This window comes from Eubalaena glacialis, chromosome 1 (assembly GCF_028564815.1).
Source record: "Eubalaena glacialis isolate mEubGla1 chromosome 1, mEubGla1.1.hap2.+ XY, whole genome shotgun sequence".
NCBI lineage: Eukaryota > Metazoa > Chordata > Mammalia > Artiodactyla > Balaenidae > Eubalaena > Eubalaena glacialis.
In genome coordinates this window covers 5,030,757-5,058,298 of record NC_083716.1, presented here as the reverse complement: position 1 = coordinate 5,058,298, position 27,542 = coordinate 5,030,757, and the positions used below count along the sequence as shown (strand labels likewise).

The 27,542-nt window shown below is 42.8% G+C and overlaps 1 protein-coding gene across 2 annotated transcripts in view; it reads left to right on the top strand.

Annotated features, from left to right (window-relative positions):
* Window positions 1-27,542, top strand: part of DOCK1 (dedicator of cytokinesis 1) — a 518,791-nt gene that overhangs the window by 416,797 nt on the left and 74,452 nt on the right. For both annotated transcript variants that reach the window (XM_061183775.1, XM_061183829.1), the window contains exons 32-35: window positions 2,563-2,621; window positions 13,378-13,526; window positions 23,603-23,688; window positions 23,874-24,030. In XM_061183775.1, coding sequence (XP_061039758.1) covers window positions 2,563-2,621; window positions 13,378-13,526; window positions 23,603-23,688; window positions 23,874-24,030 — 451 coding nt within the window. The remainder of the gene's footprint in view (window positions 1-2,562; window positions 2,622-13,377; window positions 13,527-23,602; window positions 23,689-23,873; window positions 24,031-27,542) is intronic.

Genomic DNA, 27,542 nt, shown 5'->3' with positions numbered 1-27,542 from the left:
CTTGGGGCAAGAATTACAAATGGTTCAGGAATCCCTCTTAAGTTCTGGTGACAGCTGTGACTCCATTTGGGGATTACGCTGAGACGTGCATAGATTTGTCAAAGCTGCCTCCTTATTAAAATGAGAGAAAAGATCAATCTTACTGCCAGGGAGATTCGGTCCTGCCCTTCACCTTCCAGCTCTTTACTCAGCTTGTACCAGCCTCGAGCACCTGTGTCTTACTTGACTATTATAATGTCATTTTTAGCACCTTTCTACCAGAGGCCTGACTCTCCTGAGCGATGTGCACTCAGATCTTTGCTAATCTCTGAAATACTGTGAAGACACATCATTCCCCACGTAGAAGACAGTAAAGCGTCACTGACAAATGTAACCCAGGCATCCTTGAGCCCCTCACGCTCCGCCGGCACCAGGAGCAGGGGCGCTGGGCGGAGAGACAGGGACGGGGGCCGGCTTCGCTCTCCTCGCATGCCTCCTGGGGTCCCCGGGTCAAGTCCAGCTCTGGACAAACAGCAGTCACTGTAGGACTTGAGACATCCATCGGGTCACTGCTGGTGATCCAAACCCAAACCGTGAGCCCGCTGCTGCCAAGGTTCTCCTGCACTTTATCTTTCTGAACTTTGGGGTTTGATTTGAATTATTATAAGAGAGGAAGAGGAAGAGGAGAGGAAGTTGAGTCAGGGGCCAGCAAGGCGCAGACCCTGATGGAGATCAGCCTGGCTTTAACCATTCGTATTTTTCAAGAGATACTGTTCCGGGCTGAGAAGGAGTTGCTTGGCAGTTAAGAGTCTTTAAGCTTGAGTTAGTGACAGGCCCACCCCTGGGACAGGCTCTCGCCTCCTCTGGGCCTCTGGCGTCCTCACTGTGTTGAGGTCTGAACGCCTGGTAGCAGGGCCTGGGATGTCTACATTCTCGGGATCCTCCCTGCAATGCCACACCCCTCACCTCCCCAGACACCTGCTCCCCTGAAAGGCAGCTCAGCCCCCTGGACAGCGAGGACCCCTCCAGCCTGAGGAGGAAGCATCTGCGCTGGATGGAGCGTGGTTTTCCTCTCCCCGGTCCTCTTCTGGTAAAAGCCAAGAGAATGGTCTTCCCAGTGAGTCATCATGCAGCCACCCGCATCCTCTCCAGGCCTGGGTGCTGGGACCCCTCTGTCATTCCTACAGGAGCAAAATGGGGATTGGAAAACAGCTCTGCAAGCCTCAAAAGGATGCACGCCTCACTGGTGCTCAGATCTTGTGCCCCTGGGGCACTTCTGGGTGCCAGCTAGGCGCAGAAGGGTGACCTGGTCCCTGCTCCCTGGGGCTTGGTGCTGGGAGCATTCCTGGGCAGAGATCCCCTCTCTCTCACTCACCGAACTTCCCTGCAGCAGTGCTCACCTGGTGTTGGGCTGCTCTGCAAGGTAATACATTCACCTCAGAGGACCAGCTTGTCCTCGGAGGAAGGGGTATGACGCTGCCCTCTCACTTCAGTTTCTCCACGTGTACAGTGAATGCCCTGGCACCTGTCCGGCTGTGATGCTCCCCAGGTTGAATTCTCCAAAGAGGAGCTGCTGGGTGCGTTCGTCTTTCCTGGTTGAGATTCTCGCAGGGTCTGCTGTCCTTTCCTGCTGTAAGTGACAGACAGGTGCTTAGGGTACCCGAAACTTTGATAAAGGGCAGCAGCCAGCTGGGGCTGTTGATTTACCAGCCGGGATCTCTACCTGTGGAGGCACAAGTCGGTCATCTGTAATCAGAGCTTTTCTTCCCACATCAGCTGACATAAGGAAGCACAGAGCAGGTGCCACGACACAGCTGCTAAACTGTAACACTGTAGGATAATTTTGCAAATTATTATTTGTAATATAATCAGCCTTTTCCTTAGGCAGTAAAGGAAAATGTTAAATTGCTCACAAACTAATAAAGGTTTATCTTCTGAAGCATCAAATTCTGTTTACTCATGAAACACACACCCCCTCTGCTGACCCACTGGGAAGAAAATTAGCATTTATTTTTGCTAGTACATAAAAACGGGGAAATGTTTGTTGACGTCTTTTGGTGTTAAGCCCTTCCTTACATTGAAAATGATAAAGAAAGAGCCAGGAGCTGGGAGCTATATGGAAGAGGCCTTCCCTGCTCTGATTGTCTAAGACTCCAGGGCTTAATTTAACATGTGAGAACTGCTTATTGTGTGCCGGGCTGTAGGATATCATTTGGTGTCTGGTGCCTGGATGCTTATAACATGCGTGGAAAACAAACTCCCCCTCAAGCCAAGGAGCCGGGTTCTCTTTCTCCTGCCATTAGAGACTGAAGAAAGGAAAATACTTTCATTTCTCTCCACCACCTCCCCAGTGTTTCCACAGAGGGGAGGATATTATGTAATCTGTGGTGATGGGAAAATGAGATTCCCTAGCTGGATTCCTCCTCCTTCGGTTCCTTTTGGTGGCCAAAGAAGTTGATGCCTTGACACTCTCTTTATTTGTCTCAGGGATGGGAGAGTTTCATTGCACTTAAAAATAATCCAAGTCTGATTTTCAAATGCTCCACAGAGTGACTCAGCGTTTTTCCTGTCCCTGGTTTTCAGGTACGGAGATATGAGGAGACAGATTGGCTTCGAAATCAGGGACATGTGGTACAACCTTGGTGAGTAACCGGGACTTCAGGGCATCACGGTGAATATCGTGACTCGGTCGTGGGCGATGCCATTGGTCCTGTTTGTCAGCTTTGGGGCATCTTAAAAATCTGAACAGCTTCTGTTCTTCCGAGAGCAGTTGCTACCTTTGCAGTAAGTGCTTTCAGTGAATAAGAGATGGGAGACCAAAGTAAAGGGAAGAAAATCTGATTGGTGGAGAAAACAGAAAAGTCAATAGAGCGCCCTCTTGTGTCGGGTGAGCACAGCTCTGCCTTGGAACTCTTGCTCCTGGGCAACACTACCATTCTCTCCGTTTCTCATGAATCAAAGCATGTAGCTCATCCTACTGTTATATATTCCATCACTTATTCTATTCAGTTTCACATAATCTACCTTCCAAAGGGTTTATTTGCCAACTCAAAACTGGACCCTGTATTTAGGTGTACTGCCACCAGGTGGTGGTAGGATGAGTACTTGTGCAATCAAAACAATAAGGGATATGTGTGTTTAAGATAAGAAATTAACATAGGCATTTATTACTATAAACGTCCCTCTTAGTATGGCTTTTGCTGCATCGCAAAGTTTTGGTATGTTGTGTTTTCATTTTTCATTTGTCTCAAGATAATTTTTGATTTCCTCTTTGATTTCTTCTTTGACCCATTGGTTGTTCAGGAGTGCAGTTTTAAACTTTCAAGTATTTGTGAATTTTCCAATTTTCCTTCTGTTACTCATTTCTAGCTTTATTCTATCATGGTAGGAAAGGATACTTGGTATGATTTCAATATTCTTAAATTTGTTAACAATTGTTTTGTGAACTAACGTGTGACATATCCTGGAGAAGGTTCCTTGTGCACTTGAGAGAAATGTGTATTCTGCTGCCGTTAGGGGAAATGTGTTGTATATGTCTGTTAGGTCCATTGATCTATAGTGTTGGCTTACTGGTGAAGAAAGATCTCAAATAAACAACCCAGCTTTACACCTCAAGGAACAACAACAACCAAAAAAAAACTAGGCCTAAGCCTAAAGTCGGCAAAAGGAAGGAAATAATAAGGATTAGAGCAGAAATAAACAAAATAGAGGATAGAAAACTTCAATAAAATTAAGAGTTGGGTTTTTGAAAAGATAAACAAAATTGACAAACCTTTAGCTCGATTACTAAGAAAAAAGGAGAGGAGACTCAAAAAAATAAAATCATAAATGAAAGAGGAAACATTACAACTGATGCTGTAGAAATAAAAAGGATCATAAGAGACTACTATGAACACTTATGTGCCAACAACCTAGAAGAAATGGATACATTCCTAGAAACATACAACCTACTGAGACTGAATTATGAATAAATAGAAAGTCTGAACAGACCAATAATGAGTAAAGAGATTGAATCATCTTACAACAAAGAAAAGTCCAGGACAAGATGCCTGCACTGGTGAATACTACCCAACATTTAAAGAAGAATTAATGCCAGTCCTTTTCACACCTCTCCAAAACACTGAAGAGCAGGCAACACTTCTAAACTCATTTAATGACATGAGCATTACCATGATGCCAAAGTCAAACACACTACAAAAAAAAAAAAAAAAAAGAAAGAAATCTGTAGGCCACCATCTCTGATGAACACATGCAAAAATCCTCAACCAAATACTAGCAAACTGAATTCAACAGCACATTAAAAGGGTCATATGTCAGGAACAAGTGGGATTTATCTCTGGGATGCAAAGATGATTCAACATATGCAAATTAATAAAAGTGATAGACTACATTAATTGAATGAAAGATAATAAGATTATCTCAATAGATACAGAAAAATCATTGGACAAAATTCAAAACCCTTTCATGATAAAACTCAACAAACTAGGTATAGAAGGAATGTAACTTAACATAGTTAAGGGCATATATTGTCAACTAATATCATACTCAGTGGTAAAAAACTGATACTTTTTCTCTAAGATTGGAAACAAGACAGGATGCTCACTCTCACCCCTCCTATTCAACATAGTACTGGAAGTCCTGGACAGACCAATTAAGTAAGAAAAAGCAATAAAAGGCATCCAGATCAGAAAGGAAGAAGTAAAATTACCTCTCTTTGCAGATGACATGATCTTATATGTAGGGAACCCTAAAGACTCCTCCAAAATGTGTTAAAACTAACAAACAAATTCAGAAAAGTTGCAGGATACAAAATCAACATAGAAAAAAAAAAGTTGCATTTCTATACACACTACCTGTAAAACAAATTAAGAAAACAATCCCATTTTCAGTAGCATAAAAATGAATAAAATATTTAGGAATAAACTTAACCAAGAAGGTGAAAGACTTGTACACTGAAAATTACAAAACACTGATGAAAGAAATTTAAAGAGACACAAATAAATGTAAAGACATCTCATGTTCATGGATTGGAAGACTTGATATTGTTATCGCTATCAAAATTCCAATGGAATTTTTTACAGGCATTGAAAAATCAATTCTAAAAATCAGGTGGAACCACAAAAGACCCTGAATATCCAAAGCAATCCTGAGAAAGAACAACAAAGGTGGAGGCATCATACCTCCTGGTTTCAAAATAAATTACAAAGCTATAGAAATCAAAACAGTGTGGTACTGGCATAAAGACAGACATATAGACCAATGAAACAGAAGAGAGAGCTCAGAAATAAGCCCACACATATGCAGTCAACTGATCTTCGACAGGAAACCAAGAATACACAGTGAAGAAAGGAAAGTGACTTTAACAAGTGGTTTGTGAACAACAAATAGTGTTGTTAATACTGGATATCCACCTGCAAAAGAATGAAATTGGACTCTTAACGCCATACACAAAAGGCAACTCATAACACACTAAAGACTTAAACATAAGACCTGAAACCATAAAATTCCTAGAAGAAACCATAGGAGAAAAGCTTTTTGACCTTGGCCTGGGCAATGATTTCTTGGAAGTGGCACCAAAAAGACAAGTAGACTACATCAAACTAAAAAGCTTTTGCACAACAAAGGAAGGAAACAATAAAATGAAAAGTAATGGGAGAATATATTTGCAAACCCCATGTCTGATGAGGGATTAATATCCGGAATATATAAGGAACTCCTACAATTCTATAGCAAAAAAACAAATAAACCAATTTAAAAATGGTCAAAGGACTTGAATAGACATTTCTTCAAAGAAGACAGACAAATGGCCAGTAGGTACATGAAAAGTTGTTTAACATCACTAATCATCAGGGAAATGCAAATCAAAAACCACAGTGAGCTATTGCCTGTTAGGATAGCTGTTATGAAGAAAATAAATAAAAGATAATCATGTTTTTGCAAGGATGTAGAGAAATTTGAACTCATGTACACAGCTGGTGGGAATGTAAAACGATGCGTATGGAGGTCCCTCAATAAAATAAAAATAGAACTACCCTATGATCCAGCAATCTCACTCCAGGTTATATATTCTAACGAATTAAAATCAGAATCTAGATATCTGCACTCCCATGTTCATTGCAGCATTATTCACAATGACAGAGATATGGAAACAACCTAAATGCCCATCAACAGATGACTGGGTAAAGAAAATGTGGTGTATATATGTACAGTGAAATATTATTCAGCCTTAAAATAAAAGAAATCCCATCATATGAAAAAAAATGGAAGACCCTGAAGACCACTGTTGGATGTGAAATAAGCCAGTCACAGATGGGCAATTACTGCATGAATCCTCATATATGAGATCTCTGAAGGAGTCAAACTCATTAGAGCAGAGAGCAGAATGGTGGTTGCCAGGGGCAGGGGTTTGCCGAGGGAGCAGTGGGGAGGTATTGGTCAAAGGGTGAAACGTTGAAGTTTTGCAAGATGCATACATTTTAGAGATCTGCTATACACGTGGTGCCTCAAGTTAATGATCCTGTATTGTACATGTAAAGATGTAAGAAGGTAGATCTCATCTTAAGTGTATTCTTACAATAAGCAAGAAAAAAGTAAAAATGATAAGAAATTAATACAATTAATTCAATTTTATTACTAAGTGAATTAATTAATATAACAAGGAATCCTCTATTAAAATGTTAGCCACTATGACATGTCATTCCGTTGGGTATGTTCCTTATAAAGGAATAAACAACTGATTATAATTTGGTGTCTCCTCACCACCTTTATGTGTCCTCTATGAACCTGGCCTCTCCTAGTTGAGATGAAGCTCTTCTAGTCACCCCACTGCATCCGGGTTTCGTTTGTTCCACCAGGGCTGGGGCGCCTTAGCTGTATCCCAACCTGCGTGCTTCTGGAATAGCTTTCTTCGTGGCTGGAAAGATGCCCTGATGTATCTACATTCCTTGGGCAGAACGAAACGAGGTGACAAAACTAAACACGGTTTTTGATGAAGGCGTGGCATTGGACTCCAGCCCCCTCCTGATGGTCCTTTGAGCAGACAGGGCCAGAGTTTTGAGGGCCAGCCCTGCTACTTGGCTTAGCGGTCAGCACGTTCACAGCGGCTTCTTTTCAACTGAAGCCAGGTTTCCTCAGAGGCCTTTGACTCCTAATCCTTCTTGAGTGCCCGGAGGTCAGCAGAAGTGTGTGAAGGAAGGCTCTGTCGCATCTCTAGGGAATGTTAGGAGAATTTCCAAATATTCTTTGTCTTTCCGTTTATATGAAGGATGGAGTCTTTTTCAAATGGGTCTTCATCCAGAAAAATAAGTGTACAGCTCTTTGGGGAGGAAATCGATACTCTGTGGATAATACTAAGAACATGGAAATTAAGAAGCTTGGTTTAACGTGAGGCGCCTCCTGGGTTCTCAAGAATAAAAATCCAGTGCGAGAGCTCCCAGGTGGAGAGAAGGAGCTGGTGGGGATGGCTTCTCTGCCTGTGCTCTCAGTGGGAGGAGAATCCGCTCCCCACCTGCCGTGTGGGCATCAGTCCTGGAGTCAACTGGGGACCCCTTACGGAAACTCTCCGCTGGGACTTTGCTGCAGCAGCTTAAACGTCCAGAATCAAAGTACTGGCTCTCGGTGTCAAAGTGCTTGGCTGCATCTCCAACACAGAACCTTCCAGGCACTGTCCCATCCTTGGTCTTCCTGCCGTCCCTGGGGAGAGAGCGGGAACCCTGGGCTCCGAGGGAAGAGACTGGATGAGTTCCACTTGAGTTTCCATCCTGCCTTGTCCCTGCCTGGCTGCGTGACTCAGTCGGTCTGGGCTTCCCTCACTCAGCTTTCTAGGCTGTAAGATGCAGAGGCTGGACGGAAGTTTTCAAGAGCCTTCTAACTCTGAAGCTCAATAATGCTTTTTATATATATATGGTGATCTCGGTAGTGAAATGCTAAGGCTCCTAGAACCGTTCATGATTCATTTTAATTGATCCTGCTCTGACAGGTTCATTTGTCATGTTTCCTGGCAGGTCAGACACTGTGGGACTCCTGCCAGGAAGGTTCTATCTGTAGCCCCATTCCGAGGGAGGGGCAGGTGAGGGCGGGCAGGAAGGTTCAGAGAGATGGCATGGAGGGAGTCGTTCTCGGCTGGACAGGTGGGAGCCCAGGGCTCTTCTAGGTGCCAGAGTCCAGTGGGTGATGGGCTGCACCCACTGTGGCCAGGCTTTTCAGCGGGGACCTGATGTGCCTCTGCATGAGGGCCCTCTGAGGTCATCTTTCACCCCGGCCCTTCCAGAGAGAGTGACAACACCTTCTGAATTGTTCAGTGTCACCTCTAAAGTACAAACTGTGAGCTAGTCTATTTCCCCTAAAAGGACCGTTTTAGGTGTGTTTTCAAATGCTTCATTCCGAAATGCCTTGGTAATATTTTTCTCATCATTTAGGATAAGTAGAGACAGCCACCCTGGTAGATATTCAGACTGGTTTTTAACGCACTCAAAGGCATCCTTCTTGTTTGATTAGTAGCTGCTGTCTCAGCTCAGCTCACCCGGGACCCTCCCCTCCTCTCTGACCTTCAACTGAAGGGCCACTTCCTGGCTCAGAGGGAGCCTCCAAAAGCCAGCTCAAGCCCAGGCTGGCCTGACACATGGGCGTTCCTGACACTCGGGTTTTCTTTTCTTTCTTTTCTTTTTTCTTCAAAGTATTTTCAAGGTCATCTCTGGAATCCCTAAGATCGAGCACAGTTTGAAACTGACTCCTTCTCATTTGCTCCGATTTCAATGGAGGACAGTGAGATGGGCCCAGGGAAGCATGAGCTTCTCTGTGAAGCCACCTCTGGGCCCTCGTGAAGCCTCCAGTGGTCAGAATGGTTGGTTCTCTCGACATTATGTCATTACGTTCTAAATAGGCTGAGTCAAGTGACAGAGACTTTTGATTTGCAACATAAAGGATACAGTTAAGAGAGCAAATGTCCCGTCTCTTCCCTGTCCATTGCTGATTGGAATACAGTGATGAATGCATCAGCTCTGTGTTTGGCAGCTTTCTACCAGGACCTTTGACTCTAGCATGAGAAGCGGCCAGGAGGTCAAATGTAAACTGTGGCTGTGGTCAGTGAAGGGCAGGGATTTGGTAACAGCAAGAAATAATCATTAACCCACGTGATTGGGTCCCTTGCTTATAAAATAATTAAATTATGTTTGAAAGTTAAAAAAAAATAATAAACATGTCGGCTGCTCCCAAGATCTGGCCCAACTTCCCCTCGAAATGGCTAAGGCTAGCTCCGTGGGGTCACCTCCGGCCACCTGGCCCTTTCTTTGCTGCTGTGAATCTCAGGTGTTGGATCCTGCCCGCCAGTGTCATTGCTGAGGATGCCACTCTAGAAATTAACGAGAGCACATCTCCGTTTCCTAAGATGTACACAACCTATTTTCTACACAGCTTTTGAACAAAAAAAAAAAAATTTTTTTTTCAAACGGGCTCAGGTTTGAGATCATATGGGCAGTCTGATCTAGCCAGCTCCGCCAAGAAAATAAAAATAGACGTCAGATATATTTATCCTCTTACAATCAGTCACCTGTCACTGGATCAGGCCCTGAGCCGAATGTGCCGTGAGACCGTTTCCTTCTCGAGTCTCTCCGGTCACACGTGTGGTGTGAGCGGCCCAGAACCCACCTCCCTGCACAGCATCGGAGCAAAGGATCCAGGGTCTGTGTTGCTCAATTTAATGCAAGTGCAGAAACAGTGCTGCCCCACGGGACAGAGCAGCATGGGTTGTTTTTTTTTTTCCTCCCAAACCTGTCATATTTTGAGTGTGAAAGGAGAAATCAAAGGCAGACTCTCTCCCAAAAAAGGCGGGGGGCGGGGGAAGCGGATGTGCTTATTTACTCAACTCTTCAGTTATTTATCAAAACGCACTCTGTACGGCAGCCTGCAGAGCACCTGATCTCTCTCTCGCCTTCCTCACCTCGATTTACATTTTGTTTGTTACATACAGCACCCCGGACCCCACAGTCTCTCCAATCTGTCCAGAACAAATGTGCTCGCAGCAAGATCTTTATCTGCCAGGCTCGGTCTGGGACATTTGTCATGCAGGGATTCCTTCATGGGTACTTTTGGAGACTTGGAAAAAATTGTGTGCTTTTCATTAAAACCCACATACAATGGGGCCTAATCCGTTGGACTGGGTGATGGAAATTTTTGCTCTGTCTACTCTTGTGTATATGGAGATTTTCCTGGGATTAGACGATGTTTAAGGTCCCGGATTTCTGAACACTCATGATTGTCAAGAGATCATCCAGGCACCCAGGGGGAGGCTGCTGATGGGGGAGAAGCCGGCTTCCCTGAGACAGCGCGGTCTGGTTCCCAGGGAAGAAGCTCCGTGTTTTGTCACTAGAAGAAAGACTCTCGGTGGGTTTTTAAGAATTGAGGAGTGGTAACCAGGAGTTTGGCCAAGGTGACCAGAGTGATCCGTCGATTCCCATTGTGATCCGATAATTAGTTTGTTCTTCCTTTATCTCAAAAGGGAAAAAAAAAAGTAAATCCTCTTTTTCTTGAAGCCTACATTTCAGGAGTCACCTTGATTCCCATTGATTCCAAACCTGAGTTCATCATTAAATTTGAACAAGAGATGCTCCAGGGGAAATCCATAATGCAAATGCCAAAAAAAAAAAAAAAGAAAGAAAGAAAGAAAAAAGATGAATACTGGAGAATTGCATCCAACGCTTACTCACCTTGAGGACCATTGGTTCTCCGAGGTTAAACCCTGGGGATATCACTGTGGCTGAAGTTCAGTGCTGGCCCCCAGCCAACGTGTCCTGTGTTAATGGGAGGGGTAATAATCAAAGCTAAGGACACCTTCGTTTTTGGAACATATTTTTCCAATCCCTGCGTTCGCAACCACTTGTTTCTCCCTTATACGATCCTCCCAGCCTGGAACAATAAAGGCTGTCAGTGACAGAGCCCTCTGTGACACTGCAGTTGTGGTTGATGAAGAACTCTTTGTCACCAGCATCTGTTTTCTGAAACATTGGCTTTGACATTTTTTAGGCATAATACAAGAAAAGTGTCACCTGAGAGACTGGATATAATAGCATTTTTAAGAGAATGCTTTGCATCACTTACATGCTTTTCAGAATCATTAAGCACTTGGGGAAGCGATGAGAAACGTGTTATATTAGGGCCTTAGTCAAAGTATTATTTAGTAAAGGTTAATAAGATTTTAATTATATTCAGATTCCTTGTTGAAGGTTACATTTTATGTACGTGTCCACCCAATACAAATTTCTGAATACTTTAGACCACTTATGAGGATTATGTATTTTGTTAAGGGTCTTTATTTATAATAGCCAAATTTGTTTAATCGCTATGGTTCTCTTTACAGAAATCTGCATTAGCTGAGTTATAAAGAAAATGAAATAATTTAGTGTATCCATTGTATTTCCAGATTGTGTAAAAATATTAGTAACATTGATTAACTCTGGATAAATTACGAGTGTTAATAACAAAATGTCACAAATAATTCATTCAAGCATTTAATTCTTGTGCATTCTTCTATTATATGTTGGAAACAAAAAGATATAAATTGTAATGGGGTGAAATGAAAATAAATCAGGATTTCTGAAATTAAAGTTAAGAAGGCAGGAATTATAAAAGACCACTTCCGTGTTGGGACCTGCCTCTAAATTTAATCATATCACCTTACATAAGGTCAATGCCCCCTTTTTTCAGAAATGAGTTTTCCAACAGCTCCTTCCCTCTGGCGGCCTTTTATCACTTCAAGTTCTCTGGAAGTTCACCCACATCACTCCCAGCCCTCAGGAATTTAGATGTAGCAGGGTGTGGAGGCCACTGCTGGGGTGAGGCAAAATGGCAGCAAAAAACGAAAAAATGAAAAAATGGAGATTTTGAGTTAGCAGTGTCTGAGTCGAAGGCAGAAGCCTCAAAAGGTGTGATACCCAGATTTCCAACAAAATAATTGAAATAGAAAAGAAAAAAATAAATAAAAAGGTTTGGAGCCTGTAAGAATCCTGTCTCTACTTTCTGGGGCACCCAGTTTAGAAGTGTGACACCCCAGTAATGCTAGATAAAATGACAGGTCGCTGTCCTCTGCATCTGGGTTATTATGACAGCACACAGGTAAGGGAGTGCTGTGGACAGCCAGCATCGTTTCTGTTACCAAGAGATGGAGAGGCCTAGTGTCCTGGAAAGATCTCGTGACAAGCAGGCAGGGCACGGGGGACACAGCTGATGCTTCAGAATCACAGACCCGGGTTCCAATCCTGCTCCACCATTTCCACTGAACAGCACGCTGGTTTGGGGAAATTTGCAGTTTCCTCATCCGTAAAACAGAGTTCAGAATGGCACCCCCGCTGGGGGAGGATGTCATAATGGGGGCAGGGGTATAGGAGAAATCTCTGTACCTTCTGCTCACCTTTGCTCTAAAAAATAAAGTCTATTAAAAAATAAAATACGGTCTGTTTTTTAAAAAGAGGAGAGGAATGGTAGCCGTCTCACAAAATTATGTTGAGAATTCAGTGAGACTCTTCCTATGAGGTTTGGCATGTAGTCGTACTTAGTAAATGTTAGCTAATTTTGTAATATTCATTATTAATCATAGGGGCAGTAGTATGTGCTTAAAAACAACTTTTGAAAAGTTTTCTCAAAAGTTGTTTTTAAGCATATACTATTGCCCTTGTGAATTATAATGAGTATTATAATCTTATGCTTTAAAAATCATATCTGGACAAGATAGTTGGGATATAAGATTAATAAAGTAGCTATTTTAATAAGCATTATCCAATCAAATAGTAAGTCCAAAAAGGCAGAGTCCTTTCTATTTTCACAGCTTCACATTCTGAGATCTGGTTCTGATTTCTCTGATCAGTCACTCGGAATGTTATAGAGATCCCTCGACATTATTTACAGAGGTTCCAAATAGTAAACTCTTTTTCATATGATGTTGCAGACAGAAAGGGCCCAAGAGACCACCTGCCCTAACCCCTTCACTTTATCAGCTCTTGTTCATTGTTCATAAAATGAGATGCCAAGGGTCCCATCTCCCAGCCCTGCTCTTTCCAAAATTGGGTACCCGTAAGCTGCTCACGCCCCGATGTGTGTGATGTAATTGTCTGTTTGTGAAATGGCATTTGTCGTCGGTAACAGACAAATCATGACTGCAGGCCTTATATTGGGTAGATTTTTTTTTTTTAACAGCTTCACTTACACTATTTGGAATACAGTTCACTTCTTATAGTAAAGGCTGGACACACTCAAAATTGTTGCCTGTAGGTGAGAAATGGATACATATTCCCAAGATCCTAGCATTCAAAATCACAGTGATCTGTGTAGTTTTGTTTCTGTCCATTGAAGCTCATTTCAGAATCCTTTTTTTAAAACATTTCTGAATAATGCACTTCTTTATTCAAGGTCAACACAAGATAAAGTTCATTCCAGAAATGGTCGGCCCAATATTAGAAATGACACTGATTCCTGAGACAGAGCTTCGCAAAGCCACCATCCCCATCTTCTTTGACATGATGCAGTGTGAATTCCATTCCACCCGAAGCTTCCAGATGGTAAGGACGTGGGTGTGCAGTAGTGGCTTGGAGAGGAAAGGGGAACAAGCCTGAGTACCTTGAGACGTATAGATGGTTCTCCAGTTACACATGCTGAATATGGAAAACATAATTCCCTACAGCTTAAGAGAGAAAAGTCCTAGACTCTCCTTGTGGAAGAAGCCTGTCATTCTTAGGGAGGATCACTCTCGTCTTTAGAGAATGTTGTTCTCCATTTTTAGCTTTTATTTACTTTTAAGTGGATTTACTGACACATTAAAACTGGGTAAAACTCTCTCTTTGGCTCTCCTTTGTATGTGCACTAGAGCTTTTGATCAGATGTTACTGTATTCTGTCAGACCGGCTGTTTCTTACTGAGTTACGTTATTTTTAAGTGTAAAGTCTTTGCCTTTATTTTAAGGGTGTGCCTTGGTCTTTTTACCTGTGCAATGGAACTGATGAAAATTCCATAAAGAAAGTGTATGTAAAGTGCTAGAAACATCCTGTATCAACATGAAGGACAAAATCTGAATAATTGACATGTGAAAAGGAACAAAATCTCCTTCCCTGGATAAGTATGGTGTTTATGGATTCCTGGGTGGGTACGCACAGGCCCACACACATGCACATATAATGGATTTCTCCTTTGTGTACTAATGGTTTGGTTATGATGCTTTGCAGGAGGCAAGAGAAAAACCCAGAGATAGGGGGTCCTCTAAATTGAAAACTACCTCTGTTAAAATATTATAGTGATTCAGGGGAGTTAATGTACTAAGCATTTTACATAAATTTTTGAGGAATTTAGAGAGAAATTCCTATAGTGAATGGAAATCAAAACTGCATCAATCAAGGTAACATGATTTTAGTGAGATCTAATATTTAAAGAGGAGGTTTTCCTTCCTCACTTTTGTACTTTCCAGTTTCAGAAACTTTGAATAGTTTATAGGCTTTAATTGGTCAGTCTTCGTCATTATTGCATGAAGCTAGTAGCCATGAAGAGCAATTTTACTATTTCCCAGAACAAAAGACAGATACAAAGCCCAAAGAAGCCCTGTCTGTGAGTAAGCATGGCATTCAGACGCTGAAGTCTGGGTAGACCCTAAAGCCCTGCTCAGTCAGGAACCACCTGGGTCTTGAGCAGATCACTGACCATCTGTATGTCTCCAGCTCAGAGCTGTAAAATTGGTATGAAATAGAATCTATTCGAAAGAGCTGTTGTAAGATATAAAATCAAACCCATAAAGCCCACGCTTCCTTCCTTCTTTCCTTCTTTTCTTTCTTCCTTTTGGGTGAGGAAGATTTCCTTACATTTATTTATTTGTAAAATTAGACTATTTTGAAAGAGCAACTCGTTTGGTTTGGTTTCTCGGATTCACCGTCAGCCTTTGTACACGTGTGGTGTCACATCGTAAACATTGTCCCCTTTTTGTTAACGTTGCTCTTCTTGTTTGTCAATATATTGAGGACGTTTTCCTCGACTGCAGCGTAGTTACCATGATTTCGAGGATGGTGTAACATTTCATAGAATGAGTGGCCTCATCCTTTTCTGATCTGTCCCCTTTAGTGGGGCATTTAGGTTGTACTCACTGCTATGAATAAATATGCAGTGAACATAATCATGCATGTAGCTTGAATTTCTTTTGAAAGTTTTCCTGTTGTACAGTCTCAAAAATGCAATTGCTGATTCAAAATATTTTTTGTGACTTTTGACATTACTGCCAATTGATCTTATTGCCATAAGATGTGACCCATCCCTACTGCCACCGGCACGAAATCATGGCCCCGTCTCACTGCCAACTCACCAGAACTAGGAACTGTAATTTAAAATGCTCTTCCCTAGGCTGCAAATGCATCAGATGTTTTGAATTGTGTATGAATCAAGCCTCAAAGAAGGACCTTATGGAAAGATGCTATTAAATTAAAGAATCAGGTAAAGGAGAAAAATGTATTTATATAGATATATGTTACTAGCCCGGGAATGTAAGATCAAAAACCTTTAAAACATTATGTCATTTGTCATTCTTTCAAGGAGTCTTTGGGTCAAAATAAGGGCCGTTGGAATTGAGAGTTTGGTTTCTGAATTGTTCTCATCCTCCCATTCGTTGTCTCACTCCTGTTTCACCATAGTTTTAAAATGTCTTATAACCGCCTTATGCGCATGTGCTTCATTTTCTCCAGTTCACAGAGTTCTCAGGTTTGTCAGTAAATGGCCCAAAGTTGACAAGAGTCACAGCATTTTTGCCTACATTCTCAACACCCTGTGCCCAGTAGTGGCTTCAGAATCTGTCCCAACATCATGAGACATCTTTCCAGAAAACCAAATGGTTTAAGTCGTACCATGAAGTAGTTACACCTATTTAATTCCACCTCACAACAACTTCCTTAGCCTAAAACATGCCTCACTTGGACATGTGTAAATAAAAACACAAACATGAAGACAAAGGTCCACAAAAAAAGAACCCACATTCGGGCTAAGTGTAAACAGCTGCTCGAGTTTTTTGGTGAAGAATCCTTGGCCATTTGTTCATTGTGTTGTCATCTGCTTGTACCCTCACAGACAGGTGGTAGAACACCTCGAAGGTAAAAATCAAGGCAGAAAAACGAAAGCTTGTGAAAAAAATCTCTCTGCCATATTAATGTGTTCTGGTGAATTGCGAAATGATCAATTTCCTTTTCGTTGGGACATCTCTATTTTTCTATTGACCGATCTCAGCCTCCCGCGGGAGGCCACGTGGATGCCACGTGACGTCATCCTTCCCAGCTCTGCTGCTTCCCCATCATCCCCGTTTCTGCCTGGCTCCTTGTCATTCGGTTCACGGGTCCAGTCCCACTGGCCTGGCCTTGGCTTGCTCTCTTGGCCTCCGTGGTGGGTTGCAATGACTTGTGGGTTCTTCCTCTGTCTCATCCCCAGTGTCCGTCTGCTTCCCTCACCCCCTATCCCAGGGCTCTCCTGGACCACAGCATTTGTCTCTTGACTTGCTGTATCTTTTCTGACTCCTTTCTGTTCTCGGTTCAACTCTCATCCTCCAGTGGCTGCTCTCCTGAAGCACAAGGCATGCCCTCTGTTCCTTGTCGGTGATGCTGGTGAATATGTGTAGCTGCACGTGCACAGAACAGCAGGGCACAGCCTTCCCTGCCTCCATCCAGGGAGCTCCTAGGATGGAGTCCAATTATCTAACCTTATTAGTCACATGAACAAGGCTTAAACTGGCTCTACCTTCATAGCAGATGTACAAACCTAATGGAGTTAGGGGAAGATGAAGGTTTTTCATCTTTACAGAACTTTAGTGTTTTGAACATGTGACGTAGCCTTGCTTTTTTAGAGCTCGCTGTATCTCTCAGAGCTTGCTTCCCTCCAGTGCATTAGTCGCAGTGGATACATTCTCTTCTCACTTTCCTTGGCATGCGTCCGATCTTCAAGTCATCCCTGCAGGTGTGTTCACTGTCAGCCACTGTCCCCCGTCCCCACCCTACCCTACCCCAATCCCGGAGATCCCAGAGTAGCGTGATTACCCTGAAACTGAGGACCTTGGGAAATCTTGGGGGTTTTTTTGTTTTGTTTTTTTGTTTTTTTCCAAAGGAGAGACCTTATGTGTGAAGATTTCAGGATCTGCCCAGCTAGCACGGAGAGGTTTGGGGGCATCCTTGTCTTAGGGCCTCTTACATCATCCAGTGGACCAGCTGAGCCATGTAACCACAAGATGAGCCTTAACTAACGCTTCCCCCATCTCACTGAGATCCCTGCCCCCAAATGAGTACCATTCTGAGTCTTAGCCTCATTGGATTTTGCTTCAGAAGAAAAGCATACCTTTAAATTCTCTCGTAGCACCTTTTTAAAGAAATGCATTTGTTATATCTTTGGAAAATATAGAACTAACAGCTGAGAATTGCAGCAAATGACTATTTGGGCTCTTAGACCATTCGTAAAAATGGGATGGAAAAGGCTCCACAGCAAAGTAATATTTTCAATCATGGAGCTATTTTCTGTCATCTTCGTGAGGGTCAGCAAAATGCTCCACAACTTCCAGAAATTCCTATTTAGTTGTAAAAATATTAGAATGTGAGTAATCTTTGTGTCTGCAATGTTTCCAAGTTCCTGTTTGAATAATCTCTTCCTACTACCCAGGCTGGTAACCTTAAGCAAATAATTGAATAACCCAAGTGGATGCTGGCAGCTTCTGCCACTTGGTGGCAAAGCCAATATATTTTGAACTGTAATACGAATGTGAATAAGTTTGGTGGTGATTTTATCTTGTATATTCTTTTTTTTTTTAAACATCTTTATTGGAGTATAATTGCTTTACAATGTTGTGTTCGTTTCTGCTTTATAACAAAGTGAATCAACTACACATATACCCCTATATCTTATCTTGTTTATTCTTCAGTTCATTAGGATTTTGTCGATTGGTTTGTTTTTGCTTTCATTTAAAAAATAATACTTGATTCTGTCGTTTTGGATGATTAGAGGGGAAATATGGCCCAAGAATTAGGCTTTTATTTCACTGAACCCCAGACCCAAAAGTGGGCCAAGAGATCATGGAAAATAATACCCTGGACTCTGAGAGTTCTGATGACATTGAATCCTATTAGAAAAGCTCTCCAGCAAAGAGATGCCTAGACTCCCATAATCTCCTTTAACCAACAGGACTTACTGTGCAGACTTGTTCCTGGAGTCCACTGTCAGTGAATACAGCCCTAAAGTCAATCCTCGGTCTGGGCTGTATAGCAGTGGGGCACAGCTACACCTGTCCGAGGTGTTGCCAGGTGTAGCAGCCAGTTCCCCCGCCAGGCTGCTGCAGGTCTGGGGCTTGGGGCCTCTAGGCTCATGCGTATTTCACAAAAGCTTCAAGGTCACTGAGCTGCCCGCTTGTTAGACGTAGAAGGATGTGGGGATTTTAGAACGTGGGATATGGAGTGCCAGAGGTTAATTAAGTGTGTAATTAAGTTTACAGAGTGGTTAAGCAAGAGGAATGCAATATACATCAAAATATTAGTGTATCTGGGCACAAGGATTAAAGGCTGAGTGACAGATTTGGGGGGATCAGTTACTTTTTGGGTGTCAACATGTGAGCCCGGAGCCCCAAAGGTGTCAGAGAAGCAGGCTGCTCTGTGCCAGGCCAGTGCCCTCTTCTTGGCCATGTGACCCACACAGACACAGTTCAGTGACTTTCTCCCCCGCAGCCCCTCCAGTGATGCTGAAGAGAAGGTCATGGTTCTGCAGTGCTGTTGGATTGGACAATTCCAACGGGGGGGGGGGGTGCAGAACCAAAGAGAATCTAATTTCCCGAGCTCTCTAATACTACGGGGTGGTCTAAAACCATGGTCCTACCTCCAGAACCTTGTGAGAAGCTTTTCTTAAAAAACAGAAAGTAGGGCAAAGTGCACCCATACAGGCAGACCCAGGAGATATTGTAGGTTTGGTTCCAGACCACCGCGATAAAGGGAAATCTCAATAAAGCGAATCACATGAAGTTTTTGGTTTCCCAGTGCATATAAAAGTTGTTTATGCTATACTGTAGTCTCTTAAGTGTGCAATAGTATTATGTCTAAAAAAGCAATATCTTAATTAAAAATACTTCATTGCTAAAAAGTAAAAAAATACTTCATTGCTGAAAAATGCTAACCATCGTCTGAGCCTTCAGCGAGCCGTAAAGGCTGCTGGAGGGTTTGAAATATTGCAAGAATTACCTAAATATGACATAGAGACACAAAGTAAGCAAATGCTGTTGGAAAAATGGCACCAGTAGACTTGCTCAATGCACAAACCTTCAATTTGTAAAAGACGCAGTAATGCAAAGCACAATAAAAAGAAGCATGCCTGCACCCAGGATTATTTGCGAATAATTTAGGGTTATTATTTAGGGTTATTAATAAAGGGTTTTGAAAGAAACCCTTTAGCTAATGCACTAAGCTGACCGCGGTCCTAGAGCTCAGCTTTCTCCCAGCTCTTGGTAACCTCTAAGCGCTTTACCCATGTGGTGAGTTATTTGTGCAAACCTTTCCATCCTGGTCCTCCCTTGCTCTGACATAACCCCAGATCTCTTCTGTAAATGTGTCCCTGGATGCCTGGAGAATGCAAGCCTGGTTTTTATACACTTATAAATGCATTATAGCAAGAATGGTAAATCTAAGCCCCAACAGAAATGAAGCATTCCAAACCAAGGAGAACTGGCTTTTGGATTATCCACTGCTGAGACCCTTCACTCCATGATCTCCTAAATTGGAGCCAATAACCCATGGTTCACAGTGGCACTGAGTGGTGAAAGCAATGGTTCTTTCTAAGTTCATTGAATTAACGATGATGTTAATACATTACCCCTGAGAGCATGGCTCCCCCCACCACCACCCAGACATCCTCCACTGTGTTCAACTTAATAGCAACCTTCTGAAAAGCCCTATATATGTGGCCTCTTATGTTTCATATTCTCAGAGGGCTGCTGGTATCAGATGCTTAGAGCTGCTCTGCTCAATATTTTAAGTTGGACACTCTGTGGATCTTTTCGAAGCCATATTAGTGTTTCAGAAAAGAGAGGAAAAGATAATGATTTTGCTTAGCACATGAGTGAGCCTCTGCTACCTTTTGAGCAACACAGTAAACCCTTGCTGATTTTATCCTAACCATAGAGAATCCTTTTGCAAATTACCAGACAGCATGCATTTCCGAGTAAGATAATAAGCATAATTTTTATAAAACCAGCTCTCCTCTCTCAGACTTACTTTCTCCAATTTATTTGGACAGGATCATTTAATCCTGATTATGATAACAATTCACAGCACAGGAGCAAACTGATTCTAGTATATTCTGTAAAAATTAACGAAGGCCCTAGAATTCGAGGCTGGCTGCAGATCTGTGGAATTGAATCCTTGCTGATAAACGGAGTAGGGTTGCCAGGTGTTTGTGGAAATTACAGAGTTTAGACTAGAGGTTAGTAAAATTAGAATCAGCTGTGTTCTTCTGATTTACTTATCATTCATCCACTCTTTTTTAGAGAACATTAAATTCATCAGTCAAAATTTGATAAGCAGCATACTTAAGGAGCTGGAGCTTCCTTTATTGCCCTTGTTTGTGACAGTGAGGTTTATGTGGAAGCAGAGAAAACATGCCATTTCCAGAAAGTAGACTCCAAATTCAAATACCTTCTGATTAACTAGAGATGAGCAATTTGAAATGCCAGTGTGTGCTTGCCAATGTTAGGTTAAGGTATGTTTTTCTTCATTCTCTAAGCCTTCTTTGTTGTATGCTCCTTAAACATGTGTGGAATTGAATCATGTGTTTTAATTAAATTTAGCCTTATTTTGTCTCTCGATTATTTCTTCTGAAGAGTCAGCAGTCACCACTTAATATTTGGCATTCCCATCACGGAAGAGGGGGCTGCCAACTTTTGGTCTAGTGGCAAGCCATCTCTCTTGTGCTAGTTTCCAAGAAGAACCGCCTTTTGCAGAATTTTTTTCTGTAATGAACAGAGTAATAGCGGGTTAGTATCCAAAGGTTGTTATTATATAGTAAAAGTCCTTATCATGAGATCTCAGGTGAACAAAAAGAAAGCAACTCGTGCTTTCTTCTTCAATAGAACTATGCTTTTTCCTCTGTTCCTAAAATCCCTGAACTTCTTAAGCCCAACAGAATCAAAGAGGGTGTTTATTTGGGGGAGGAGGCAATGGAGCAGAGAATTGCAGGGATTCACTGAAGTCCTAGTTTTTGTGATGTTGCTGAGTCCTTGATGTCAAGCAAGAATCAGTACTTCTCTCCAGTCCTGTTTTAAGCCTTTGTTTCATCTGTAGCGTGATGAAATTGTGGCTTCAGGCAGCGTGCCCCGATCAAGGTCACGCTCTGAGGCCCCTCCTTGGGTCTCACCAGCCCCCTTGCCTTCTGCTTCCCAGGGTCCACAACCAGGTGGCACTGCAGCAGCCGTGCCCTGGGTCCCCAGTGCAGTAGACGGTGCCTGACGGACCTATTACAAGCACTTCAATGAATGTGTTCACCACTTGGCTTGTGTGGCCAAGAGAGCAGGTTGTGTCTTAGCAACCTACTGGCGCACTCCTTTGGGGCCCTATTCAGCCCTCCCCAGCTTCAGTGTAGCACCAACTCTATCCAATAATTTATGTGCACATAGCACATTCATCCCATTAGAGCATCCATGTCAGGTGCTGTCCTAGGGGTTGGGAATACAGCAGTGACCAAGAGAGAGGAAAGTTCTTTCTCTCACGCAGCTTAAATTCTTATGGGATCCGAGTAATAGTTGCCTGGGGAAGCAACGTCTGAGCATACGTTTCACAGGGATCCCACTAGAGATGATCATACAAAGTGAAATAAGTCAGAAAGAGAAAGACAAATACCATCTAATATCACTTATATGTGGAATCTAAAATGTGACACAAATGAACCTATCTACGAAACAGAAACAGACTCAGACGTAGAGAACAGACTTGGGAGGGGTGGGGGAGGGAAGGATTGGGAGTGTGGGATTAGCAGATGCAAACTATTATATAGAGAATGGATAAACGAAAAGGTCCTACTGTATAGTACAGGGAACTATATGTAATATCCTGTGATAAACCATCGTGGAAAAGAATATGAAAAAGAATATATATATATGTATAACTGAGTCACTTTGCTGTACAGCAGAAATTAACACAACATTGTAAATCAACTATACATCAATAAAATGTTTTAAAAAAAAGGGATCCCAGAGACCCTTGCATACATGCCATGGTCTGCTTGCTTTGTGAACCCTGAATTCAGCTGTTGTTTCCTTCAATTCCTCCTTTGCCCATCTTCTTTCAGTTCAGCGTGGGTGCCTCCATCTCTAGGGAGCTGAAGCTCTTGCAGCCCCTTCTTCCTACCTGGCCCACATCCATGAGTAACTGCAGGATCCCCTTGCAACAGGGGCACTCACCTGGCCAGAGTCCCAGTACTGAGGTGGCTCTGAATTCTGCCAGGGATGGGGGACTGGGCAGCGAGGATGGGGATGAATGTCCATCATTATTGCGGTAGTTATTTCCAGCCTGATCGGCCATGGGGTCCATGACCTCTGTGACAACATTTTAGAGAGTCGCTCTTCTCCAGAATTTAGAGTTTTCCTGAAAGCATGAGACAGAGAGACCATCAGTTGTGAGGACCCTTTCCCACCATGATATTCTAGAAATCCAATCAGAAGCTTTGGGGAATTCCAGGAAAGGCCTGGGATGGACCTTTTTGAGGTGTCTGCTGGTCTGTCTGAAAGGCATTGCCCCTCTTGTTTTTTATTCTGTTTTTCAGCCAGAGTGAGGTATTTCACTAGGATCCATCAAGGAATGGCAGGGAAGTGGCCCTTTGCCTGTTTTCAGATTGCAGAGAACTCTGCGGGCAAGTGACACGGCATCTGTTCTTTTCCAAGAACCAAGGAGCTATTTTAACTGTTACTTGTTCATAAAGATGAAGTTTGGGATGTTTTTTCATGTTGCTCCTTGATTTTTCTTCCCTATAGTTTCCTTGTCTGTCTTTCTCTGGTTCTTGCTCCTGTGATCAGAATATGCATCAAGGCTTCATTAACCAGGGAAGGAAAATGAAAGATTCCCCCTGTGACAGGGGCTCATCAGAAACCGCCAGGAGTTTGGGAAGGACAATTCTTTTTTTTTTTTTTTTTTAAATTCAATCCTCATCATTCATTATTTACTTTTTTTTTTTAAATTTGGACTTTAAATTTATTTATTTATTTTTGGCTGTGTTGGGTCTTCATTTCTATACGAGGGCTTCCCCCAGTTGCGGCAAGCGGGGTGCGGGCCTCTCACCATCGCGGCCTTTCTTGTTGTGGAGCACAGGCTCCAGACGCACAGGCTCAGTAGTTGTGGCTCACGGGCCCAGTCGCTCCGCGGCATGTGGGATCTTCCCAGACCAGGGCTCGAACCCGTGTCCCCTGCATTGGCAGGCAGATTCTCAACCACTGCGCCACCAGGGAAGCCCCGGGAAGGACAACTCTTAAATGAAATCAGGCTTCAAAGGTGTAGGGCAACTCTCCGATGATGATCTGTCAGCGATTTATGTATTTTTGACGCTCAAGTCACGAAATGAAATATCCATCATGCTGATTATTTACGCTTTCTCTGTTTAATTATAGTTTGAAAATGAGATCATCACCAAGCTGGATCATGAAGTGGAAGGAGGTAGAGGCGATGAGCAGTACAAAGTGTTATTTGATAAAATGTAAGTGTTGATTAACAGTGGGATTTATGTCAGAATAGAGACAGAGACTGTAATTAGACGACAATGAACTTTGTAGCCCAGAGATAATTAAAAAAGTGTTAATAATGGAAAATATTTTAAATTGCACCTCAGTCACGTTTCTTTTGCTGAGTGTGATTAACAAGGTGTGTGTAATTATTTTTCAGTCTCTTAGAGCACTGCAGGAAGCACAAGTACCTCGCCAAAACGGGAGAAACTTTTGTAAAGCTCGTCGTGCACCTGATGGAAAGACTTTTGGATTACAGAACCATCATGCATGATGAGAACAAAGAAAATCGCATGAGCTGCACGGTCAACGTGCTGGTGAGTGAAAAGTTAAATATCCAGTCTTCCCAGGAAGCCGGAGATTGAACCAGAAGTTCAAAGCCTTGTGAAAGCTGGCCACAGAGCTTTGCAGAGCAGGACACAGCATGCTTTGCCTGTTTCCTTGGCTGTGGGAGGGAAGGAGGAAGGAAGAACTGTTTGCATATCTGCTTTAAGCACGTCAGCGAAATCATCTTCCTTCTGGGTGTTTTCACACTGTTCTTCCCCTGGTTCAGAATGATGAGCCACCTTATTTTGTAAGCAGGGGAGCACCCTTACGGATGACAGATCCTAAGTGTTTCATTACTAGGAGACTGTAAACATGTCCTGTAGTGGGTCGAATGGTGGCCTCCGGAAGATAGGTCCACATCCTAATCTTCAGAACCTGTGAACGTGACCTTGTTTGGAAAAAAAACGCTCCTAGCAGATGTGATTAAGTCAAAGATCTTGAGATGAGACCGTCCCGGATTACCCAGGTGGGCCCTAAATCCAATGACAAGTATTTTTATAAGAGACAGAAAAGGAGAAGACAGAGACCCAGAGCAGAAGACCACGTGAAGAGAGGGGCAGAGATGGAAGTGACGTGGCCACAAGCCAAGGAACACCTGGAGCCACTGGAAGGTGGAAGGGGCAGGAAGGAAGCTCCCCTAGTCCCTTCAGAGGGCATGTGGCCCTGCTGACACCTGGATTTCAGACTCAGGCCTCCAAAACTGAAAGAGAATGCAGAGCTATTGTTTTAAGTCCCCAAGATTGTGGTAATTTGTTATGGCAGCCATAAGAAACTCGTGCATGGCCACATGATGGCTTGGGTGAACTTGACCACCGCCATCCACTGGTGTCTTGCACAGCTGCTCTCACTGTGACATGGTCAGGTTCTGTGGACATCAGTTTTTGACGTAGTTGTGGTACATCAGGAAATGCTTCAGGGCGATGAACTTCTAGGAAGCTTTACGACAAGCTCAGCTGCAGGGCATGGCTGGTTGGCCTCGTGGCTCTCAGGAGCCACGTGACCACCACATCTGGCTCCAGCGCTCTCTGCATCTCTCTGCATCTTCCTCCTCTGCTGCTTCCTAGAAGCTAGACAAGCAGACTCCTGGCCCTGGTAGTGTTTTCCTCAATTTCCCCCGCCTGTCCCAACGCAGGAATGCAAGGAAACACTGTGCCTGGTTTCTTCTCTTTACTTCTCTGGGTTGTCCTCATCACCACCTGGTTGGTGGATAGCAGGTGGTTGCCCTGCCCTGACTTCCCCCATTCATACAGACTTGTAGGTGCTTTGAGCTTATGGGAGTGGACTTTTGTGCCAGGAGGAGCAGGACACATCATTCATTCTTGAAAATCACCAGAGATGTTTGGATTAAAAAGATAAACAAAAAGGAATATTTTTCACCTTCCATCTCCTTTATTGTCAACACCGAATCTGAGCTTTGCCACGACGAGCCGGCCGCTGAAACCTCGCACAGTCTCAGCCCTACATTCAGGGGCCGGGCAACCCGTTTTGGCCAATGATAAACATTTCCAGAGCAATTTTTTTTTTTTTTTTCCTTGAAAATCTAAACACGGGGGACTTCTGGTTTCTGGTCCAGTATGTAAAAGGAGCTAGGAAGTCGTTACTCCTCTCCTCACCACAAGGAAAAAACTGGCAAACTGAAAATCAACAACTCTTCTTCGATCCACAGGGAAAACTCCTGCTCCCAAAATTGTGATGCAGAGAATCACAGCCTCCCGGAGCAGAAACTAACACTGGAGCCGTTACTGGACTCCTTTTACCCAGTACATCGTGGCCACTTTCATCATAAAATAACAAGGGGTCTTAAAGGAAAAAAAAGATGCAGTTTGAAGAGACAGGACATCAGAGCTGGACTTGGACATGACTTTAGAGGTGTTAGAATTATCAGACTGGGCATTTAAAATGACCATGGTAAATACGCTAAGGGCACTAATAGAAACAGTAGACGTTATGGAAGAACAGGTAATATAAGCTGAAAGATGGGAGTTCTAAGAAAGTATCAAAGAGAAAATGCTGGACACTTACAGAATGAAGAATGCCTTTGGACTTATCCATAGACTGGACATGGCTGAGGAAAGAATCATTGAGCTTGAAACACCTAAATATGTTTGCATGTGCATCATAAGGGTCGGGGGCCACTGTAGGAGTTACTGGCATCCATCCCTGAGATCTGGCCCACTGGCTATGTTTGCCTCTCCATCCACCTGTAGCCTGACTGTGCTAGGGCGGCAGCGAGCTCTGCCCCAGGTAAGGGCCTCGATCGTTTGCTCAGGAATGAGCCTGGCTCTTGCTCTGTTATCTTCCTGCGTTCTTGCCTCTGTCCGTAGGAATTTATTTTGATGATGCCAGTGTGGTTAACACGAAATAGAAATCAGTGTCTTTCTGCAGGAGAGGAACAGAAACCTTTTCAAAAGGCCCATTTGTGTCCAGAGGAAGAATTATTATTATGTCGATTAGGTTTCCAGCTTTGATGATTGACTACTATTTGTTTCAAGCAGCATCTTTCATGCTCACCAGGATGCAAAACCTAGTGGAGAAATGGTGACAAGCTCTGAACGGGGCCTTTTGTCAGAATCAGACTCAGAATCAGAATCAGAATCAGGGTCAGAAAAATAAGGTCCCGTGAGGACACCTGAGATGATAGTTCCTGACGTTACTGCGTGTTCCTCTCTCATCCTGAGATTATCGGACATCATTCACTTCCTTCAACTTGAAACATCCTGAATCATTCCATGAAGAGTCAAGTATTCTATTCTTAACTGTTTCCTGGGGAGGATAAGATGGATCCCAGACTATCACAGTTCTTTCATTTAAAAAATAGAGATCTATGGATTACAGAGAAACAAAAATGGATTTTTTCAGTAGATGTTCTGTCTCTTAATATTCACTGCCAAGAACATTTAATCATATAAATATATTTCTAACCTCCGGGTTCATTTTTACCTTTTCTCCTGGTACTTTTCTTGTGAAACAAATAGAGTTTCATAGAAGTGAATATGTCTATCCATCTCTAGATGAGTATGGATGTATAAACATACATCTAGAAACATATAAAATGTACACAACTGATCACTAAGCAGAAATCCCCTTGAAATCCTAAGGTTAAAAAATAAAGAACGTAAGATTTATTCATCAATAAATAAATGTAAGCTCATTGCAAAATTTCCTTTAAAACCAGCACTATTATTATTATTTTTTTAATAGAGTTAGTGGAACGTTCTAAGTTGTGTGGGCTCGTTAATGTCCTACTCTCCCTATCACTTAAAAAACAAATTAAAATTAAAAAATGAGAGACAGGGGCTGTGATTCTGCCCAGCGGCCTAGTCCTTTAGATGTACCTCTGCAAGCAAGTCTGCATGTGTACTGGATCATGGTTCCCGCTAGGCAAAATGCATATTTGTAATTAAGTGGAATTTCATCATCACCTCATAATCATGCAATCTTTAATTACTGGTTCATGATTTGTTGTGTGTCACCTGGCTCTTCTATGCACTTATCATCGTAT